This window comes from Apium graveolens, chromosome 7 (assembly GCF_009905375.1).
Source record: "Apium graveolens cultivar Ventura chromosome 7, ASM990537v1, whole genome shotgun sequence".
In the NCBI taxonomy this organism is placed as follows: Eukaryota; Viridiplantae; Streptophyta; class Magnoliopsida; order Apiales; family Apiaceae; genus Apium; species Apium graveolens.
This window is the reverse complement of record NC_133653.1, coordinates 264,216,063-264,224,911: the sequence shown is the minus strand read 5'-3', so window position 1 is coordinate 264,224,911 and position 8,849 is coordinate 264,216,063. Positions and strand designations below refer to the sequence as shown.

The 8,849-nt window shown below is 38.8% G+C and overlaps 2 protein-coding genes across 2 annotated transcripts; both read right to left on the bottom strand.

Annotated features, from left to right (window-relative positions):
- Positions 1–534: 534 nt before the first annotated feature.
- Positions 535–3,335, bottom strand: LOC141674867 (uncharacterized). The gene is made up of 2 exons (XM_074481569.1): positions 3,254–3,335; positions 535–1,079 (listed from the first exon to the last, which is right to left on the bottom strand). The coding sequence occupies exons 1-2, from the start codon at positions 3,333–3,335 to the stop codon at positions 535–537; spliced, it is 627 nt and encodes a 208-aa protein (XP_074337670.1).
- Positions 3,336–5,869: 2,534 nt separating this feature from the next.
- Positions 5,870–6,475, bottom strand: LOC141674865 (uncharacterized). Its single transcript, XM_074481568.1, has one exon. It carries the CDS (start codon positions 6,473–6,475, stop codon positions 5,870–5,872), a length of 606 nt encoding a protein of 201 aa, XP_074337669.1.
- Positions 6,476–8,849: the final 2,374 nt, after the last annotated feature.

Below are 8,849 nucleotides of genomic sequence, written 5' to 3'. Positions count from 1 at the left end.
AGGTTGGCTCAGAGGAAGATGGTGAAGAAGAGGAGGACGAGGTTGCTCATGGAGCAAGGAATGAAGAGGAGGAGGATTCTTCTGAAGATTGATTGTGACAGCCTTGCATGGCTTTAAACGCCACTTGTGGCTTTTTATTCAGAACTTTATTTATTTGAACTCTTATGGTATGTAACCTAACTGTCCCTCGGGACCGACTCGTGATCCTTCGGGATCTTATCTATGCATCATTTGGTTTGATATCATACTTGTCTTTCATTTCCAGCATTTGGTCCTTCGGTACTTGCATTCTTTAGACGGTCGTACTTAAATAAATTGGTAGACAAGATGATAGAAATAAACTTGCATAAATAGATAATATCTTTGAAAACAGGTTATACCCTTACATAAGATGGTTTCATCGACCTTATTTATATATCTACTACTAAGTACTAGGAACATGTTATAAATATCCTAAACATGATAAACTTTCAGGTTTAAAGCATGCCAAGTGCGGGGAACTTCATCACCGTTCAATGTCTCTAACTTGTAGGATCATTGTCCTAATGTCTTCCTGACCTTATAAGGCCCTGCCCAGTTAGGGGCTAGTTTTCCTCTCTCCCCGACTCCTGATGCCTCAATCTTTTTTAAGTCCAGGTCTCCTTGTTGAAAGAACCTTTCCTTAACCATCCTATTGTAATAAAGGGAGGCTCTTGGTTGATGCTCTGCATTACGAGCGCTGGCCTCATCTCTGACCTTGTCAATGAGATCGAGAGCAATCCACATGCCTTTTTCATTAGTTTCTGGTTTATAAGCTTCGACCCTAGGTGATCCATGGGTAATTTCTAGAGGTACTACAACTTCGGCTCCGTAAGCCAGCATGAATGGGGTAGCGTCAGTCATCACTTTACAGGTGGTACGATATGCACATAGTACAGGCAGCAGCTCATCCACCCAAGTGTTCCTCGAGCATTCGACCTTTTTCTTAAGTCCATCAAGGATGATTCGATTATAAACTTCCGTCTGCCCGTTTTCCAGTGAGTATGCAATTGAGGTGAAGTGAAGCTCTATGCTGTTATCGTCATAATATTCCTTGAACTCTGCATTATCAAATTATCGCCTATTATCCGTGACAAGGATGCGTGGGATACCAAACCGACATATCACATTTTCCTAAAAGAATTGGGTAATTTGCTTGGTGGTTATCTTGGCTAGTGCCTTAGCCTCAATCCACTTTGTGAAGTAGTCTATTGTAACCACAATGAACTTCCTCAATATGAGTCGATCACTTTATATGCCTTAACCTATTTACTTTACATAGACTATACCTAATAGTCTAACTCAACTCTATATGAGTCTATCACTCTCGTAATACTTAGTTACCCAAAATACCCAATTATCCTAACTTGTCTTAGAGACTAAATCATGTAGGTCTGATACCAAACTGTGACGCCTCAAACTCGGGGTTAGGAATGAGGACCCACAACACCAATAAACTAATATAATAATAGCAGAAATATAATAAACCCCGAAGCTAACAGGATCTAAACAGGATAAAGTATGAGACAAGATTACAACTACCAACCAAAATAATATTATTACAACCCTTATTATAAATAAAACCAAATTATTCGATTCTGACTTGAAACAGACAGATAACCCAAAAGTATTTGATTCAACTATTACACTTCCCACCAACTTATAGTCGCTTGCTCACACATCATCTACCTGATCTGCCATCTGGAATCCCACGACACGATAGGGACCGCCGGAACGCTCTTGCGAGCGGTGCGCCTAAGTCTGGCCATCTTCTTGCTTAACTGCCATTGTTAGATCACACAAATAAATGAGCAAAGAAGCTTAGCAAGTAACTATATAAACAGTTCTATATATCAACATAATCAACAATATCCGAGGCTTTCTATTTCAATAAACTAGGTGGCAGCATTCTATCAATTTCTAATTCCCAAGTTGATTCCTCTACCTTAGGAATTATCCACAAAACTCTAACTAATGGAACAACCTTATTTCGAAGTACTGTTCCTATATGATCTAATATTTGAACGGGTTTTTCCACATAAGATAGAACTTGCTGAATTTCCACTGGTTCCAACTCGATTACATGGCTAGCATCTATATTACACTTATTTAAAAGAGATACGTGGAACACATAATGGAGATGTTGCATCTGTGGAGGTAACGCTAACTCGTATGCTACTTTTCCAACTTGCTTTAATACTTCGAATGGTCCAATATATCTGGGACTCAGCTTCTCTTTCTTTCCAAATCTGGATAAGCCTTTCCACGGAGATATATTTATCAACACTTTATCCCCGAGTTCGAATACCATATCTTTTCGATTCTGGTCTACATATTTCCTTTGTCGATCTTGAGCAGCTATCATCCTTTTGCGAATCACTTCCACTTTCTCTTTCGTTTATTGAACTAATTCTGGGCCCAACAACTTGCGTTCACCAACTTCATCCCAATACGTAGGAGATCTACATTTCCTTCCATACCACGCTTCGTACGGTGGCATGCCAATACTCGTGTGATAACTGTTGTTGTAGGAAAATTCAATCGCCGACAAATGATCATCCCAATTTCCTTTGAAATCCAATGCACAGGTTCTCAACATGTCTTCGATTGTTTAAATAGTCCTTTCGCTTTGTCCGTCTGTCTGCGGATGATATACGGTACTCATTTTCAATTTTGTTCCCAAATGATCATGAAATTGTCGCCAAAATCTTGAGTTAAACCTTGGATCTCTATCAGACACGATAATTACTAGTACTCTATGACGCATCACTATTTCGACCAGATACAACTTCACTAACCTCTCCAATGAGAATCTTTCATTGATTGGCAAGAAATGTGTTGACTTTGTCAGTCGATCGATATAGTTACCCAAATTGTATCATGATTAGCCTTGGTCTTTAAATCCTACCACGAAATCCATCGCGATATGTTCCCATTTCCATTCAGGTATGTCTAGTGGCTAAAGCAATCCATTCGGTCGTTGATGTTCCGCCTTTACTCTTTGACACATATAGCACTTACTTATCCACTCTTAATTTCCTCATTCATATTCGGCCACCAATAGTTCTCTATCAGATCCTTGTACATTTTCGTACTTCCAGGATGAATCGAAAATCTCGAATTATGCGCTTCATGTATAATCTCGTGCTTTAACTCTGTAAAATTAGGAATCCAAATACATGAATAAACTCTGTATATCCCTTTTACAATCCTTTTTGTGTTTTAATCTCTTCACCTGACAATTTATCCTTCTCGTGGTCCATCATTTGTTCCTGACAATCTCGAATCTTTTCCAAAATCTCTGGATTAAATGCCATTGTGTATACCACTTCATTTTCTATCTCCGGGATTTGCATCTCTATCTCCAACTTCTCAAATTCCTTCACAGAGATGCACAGAGGAAGAGAACGAACTTCATATAGATTAAATCTATAAACGAAGGTAACATATTCATTTTTTCCTTACGGCATCCACTATAACATTCGCTTTTCCGGGATGATAACCTATCATGCAGTCGTAATCCTTGATTAATTCCAACCATCTCCTTTGTCTCGTATTCAACTCTTTCTGCGTAAAGATGTATTTCAAGTTCTTGTGGTCCGTATAAATTTTACACTTTTCTCCATACAGATAATATCTCTAAATCTTAAGAGCAAACACAATTGTTGCCAATTCCAAATCATGCATAGGATATTTCTGCTCGTGTGGCTTCAATTGATGTGACGCATACGCTATCACCTTTCCGTGTTGCATTAACACGCAACCTAATCCTGTATACGAAACATCGCTATATATCACAAACTCACCTTTCTCATCAGGTAGAACCAATACTGGTGCAGAAACTAACCTTTTCTTTAGCTCTTGGAAGCTTTCTTCACACTTATCTGTCCAAACAAATTTTTCATTTTCCTGGTCAACTTATTCAGTGGAACTACAATTTTAGAAAAATCTTGAACGAATCGTCGATAATATCCCGCTAGTCCCAAAAACCTTCTCACTTCCGTTGGAGTCTTTGGTCTTTCCCAATTCATAACAGCCTCAATCTTCGCAGGATCTACTTTGGTACCTTCACTATTGACTACGTGTCCAAAAAACTGAACTTCCTTTAACCAAAACTCGCTTTTTGAAAACTTTACGTACAACTTCTCTTTTCTCAGAATTTCCAAAGCAATCTTCAAATGCTCCATATGTTCCGCTTTTGACCTTGAGTAAATCAAGATATCGTCAATGAATACTATTACGAACTTGTCCAAGTATTTCTTAAATACTCGATTCATAAAATCCATAAAAGCAGCTGGCACATTTGTCAAACCAAACGCCATTACCAAAAATTTATAATGTCCATATCTCGTTCGAAACGTTGTCTTGGGAATATCTTCCACCTTAATTTTCAATTGATGATATCCCAATCTTAAATCAATCTTCGAGAAACAAGTAGCTCCTTTCAACTGATCAAATAAATCATCGATTCGCGGGAGAGGGTACTTATTATTAATAGTCAACTTATTGAGCGGGAGAGGGTACTTATTATTAATAGTCAACTTATTGAGTTCGCGATAATCGATACATAATCTCATGCTTCCATCTTTCTTCTTTACGAACAGCACTGGTGCACCCCACGGGGATACACTCGGTCGAATAACTCCTTTATCCAACAATTCTTGCAATTGCGTCACTAGTTCCTTCATTTCAATGGGCGCCATTCGATAAGGGGCTTTCCAAACTGGTCCATTCCAGGAGCCAAATCAATCGTGAATTCAATCTCTCAATCTGGAGGTAGTCCAGGTAATTTATTATTAAATACATCGGGAAACTCTTTAACCACAGGAATGTCCTCAATCTTTAGGGGTTCCTTCTCCACATCCTTTACATGAGCCAAATAAGCTTTGCATCCTTATCGTAACAATCTTCTTGTCTGAATTGCCATTAGAAACTTCCTATCTTGCTTCTTTCCTTTAAATATTACCTCAGTTCCATCCTTGATTCTTAATTTCACTTTCTTGCTTCTACACTCGATCTGCATATCGTGGTTCGCTAACCAATCCATTCCGAGAATGACATCAAATTCTCCTAACTTAAACGGTATTAAGTCAGCAGAAAAGTGTCGACCTCCTATAACAATATCGCGACTAGGACAAATTCTATTGGCAGCAACTCGTTCCTGATTTGCTACTTCTATAATCAATTCAGATTCTAAAGGGTATGAAAGACATTTTAGTCTATCAACAACACTTTCAAAAATAAATGATCTAGTGGCTCCAGAATCCATTAACACTTTGACTTCTACTGAATTTATAGCAAGCATACCTGCTATCACATCCGCATCTTGCACTGCATCTTTCATAGTCATGTTAAACATCTATGCCCTTGGCTGAACTATTTGTGTTGGGGGGAGCGGTGGTCCAGCAATCCTAAGAACATTTGCCTTCTGAACAGGCTCCTTGCAATTTCTTGCCATATGTCCAACTTTCCCACACTTAAAACAACTCATCTCTGGCTTTCCCGTACCACTTGTGCATTCTAACGAGTAATGGCCTTTTTGGTTGCACTTGAAACATGTCACATTGAGCTTATTACATCTTCCAGGGTGCCTCTTTCCACAAGTCTTATAATCCTGAATCTGGGGTCTATTATCCTTTGTTGATTGTCCAACTTTCTGAAAGCGATTCTTTTGATTCACATTTCCGGGCTTAAACTTCTGGAACTTCTGATTTTGATTTCCTACATTCCTTCCAAACTTTCCTCTAAACTTGGAACTTCCCTGGTCTTGGTCTAAATCCTCCAACTTCCTTTTCTTTCCTTCATTTTCCCTTTTAATTGCTTCTCTTTCTCCTTCCACAATCATTTCCTTCTATATCACAGCAACATATGTCCTTATCTCGAGAAGGGCCACTTGACTACGAATCCATGGCTTAAGTCCTTGTTGAAATCTTTTAGCTTTCTTTGCTTCTGTATTCACGTACTCGAGCACAAACCTTGCCAACTCCAAAAACTGCACTTCGTATTCCGCTACAGTCATATTCTCTTGCTTTAAATCCAGAAACCTCATCTCTAACTGATCTTGCATATAACTCGGTAAGTACTTCTCTAAGAATAACTCTGTAAACTTCTGCCAAGAAATAGCTTCTCCTTCTTGTAACGCTTTGGTAGATTTCCACCAATAACTAGCCTCATCCTTAAGATAATAACTTGCATACTTCGTCTTTTTCTCGTCCTTAACTTCTGCTAACTCAAAGGCTTTCTCTGTTTCTCTTAACCAGGAATGAGCTTTAATCGGATCGAGCAAACCTACAAATTCTATGGGATGGACGGATTGAAAGTGTTTAAAGTTTCTGATTCTCGAGGCTGGGGGTTGTTGCAAAAGTTGAAGAAGTCGGTTCATCACAGGGGTGTCTTGGTTTTGATCTTGGTTTTGAGTTTGAGTTTCTTCTTCTTGGCAATTTGGTGAAGTGGCCATTTGATAAACCTGATGAGTAATTATTTAGCAATGTGATAGCATGGCATATATAACAATAATGATTCTTTTAGGAATAGTTTTACGGGTTTTAAGTTTTACCCATTTGCGTATGCAATCCTATTACTACATAATTCGCTCACCGGTTAGGGTTCTCGCATGACATAAGATTTGTTATTACAAAGGTTTTGAATACGATTTCTTGGAAAATATGTTATGCAAAATAGTTTATGAAACTCAGGGATCTACAACAGGGAAACAAGGTACATAGATAAATAGTTCGAGTACAATAATGTTCTGGAAACAAAATACAACAACATAGCAGGGTTAAATAGAGGAAAAACTGGAATATATCCCCCTATCTACCCCTAACTTCTACCTAGCTACTACTGATACAACCAACACTAAGTCTAAATCACAATACAATATAAAGGGATCCCGGCATCTGACCAAGTATCCCAAAGCCTACCGGCACTGAACAGAAACAACAACAACAACAACAACTACTACGGGCTCTACCAGATATCCCGTCTGAGCTCACAACCCGACTAAACATGGCGATCAAGAACCTCCCTCAACACAGAAAGCATCCAACATAATATCTTATGAACTTTGCGGGCCTCAGCCTCATCATCACTGCAAGAAGGTCCCTCCTCCAAGCGTCTACGGGTAACCTGTTCCACCATCTCAATACGAACACGCCACTTGGGCTCTGGCACCAACATCTGCAACCTAGACTCTCGGGCCAACCTGTCTACTAGATATCTCAACTCAAGTATGCGAGCAAACACAAAGTCACGGTCTCGGGCCAAATCATCACTAATATGGGCAGGTACAAGCACAACAGGCACTCAGTTAGGAGTTGGGGACTCAGGCATGAAAGCTGGGGAATCTGCCCTAACCATTGGGGAATCAGGTACTGGTATCAGGGGAGAAACAAGCATATGGGAAATACTGTACTCATACGGATCCTCCTCAGGGTCTGAACTAATGTACAGGGGCTCCGCAGGTGATCCTGGTAACAAACTATCCTCAGAATCAGCATCACTACCACTATCAGGGTCTTGAGATAAAACACAAAATAACAGCCAAGAAATAACATTAGGGTTAAATAAAACCTCCAACTGACTCGATGCCCTAACTCTAATTATCACCTTAACCTATTTACTTTACTTAGACTATACCTAATAGTCTAACTCAACTCTATATGAGTTGATCACTCTCGTAATACTTAGTTACCCAAAATACCTTTTTATCCTAACTTGTCTCAGGGACTAAATCATGTAGCTCTGATACCAAACTGTGACGCCCTCAAACTCGGGGTTAGGAATGAGGATTCACAACACCAATAAACTAATATAATAACAGCATAAATATAATAATACCCGAAGCTAACAGGATCTAAACAGTATAAAGTATGAGACAAGATTATAACTACCAACCAAAATAATATTATTACAACCCTTATTATAAATAAAACCAAATTATTAGATCTGACTTGGAACCGACAGATAACCCAAAAGTATCTGATTCAGCTATTACACTTCCCACCAACTTATAGTCGTTTGATCACACAGCATCTACCTGATATGGCATTTGGAATCCCACGACACGATAGGGACCGCCAGGAACGCTCTTGCGAGCGATGCGCCTAAGTCTCGCCATCTTCTTGCTTAACTACCATTGTTAGATCACACAAATAAATATGCAAAGAAGCTTAGCAAGTAACTATATAAACAGTTCTATATATCAACATAATCAACAATATCCGAGGCTTTCTATTTCAATAAACTAGGTGGCAGCATTCTATCAATTTCTAAGAAAGGGTTCCAAAGGAAGGTTTCAAAGCTTTTAAGATTTAAGTTTGAATAATCCATGGTTCTCAAGCTCAATCGATAGGGTTCTCTGAGAGTTTCACACTTTGAGAGATAAATCGCTATAAGTTATGAGCATCAATATAAAAGCAAAGTGACAGGGTTCTCAACAAGATTCTCAGAACTTTAAAGAAGAATCAATTCAAACTATTCAACTTCAAATCAAAAGTAAAGCATAACGCTTGTTGCAACATTTATAAGACTCTTAATTTCATTACTTAACAACAAAGAATACTTGATTGGAATATCCATCTTCTAAGTATAATACGGGTGATCAGCCCGTACTGACCTCCATCCGGTCATTAAGATACCTATGGCATTATTTCAGCCTTATAGTGGACCAGCCTCGCTGGTCTCTTATATGACTGGACTAGTCCCACTAGCCTCTTACGTCTCTATCCAATCCTCTAGGAATTTATTTGGAAAACCTTTGTGTTGGAATACAAGGAAGTTTGGCTAAGTTCAGTTTAACTTTACCGATATGTGAAATCGTTTGGACTCAT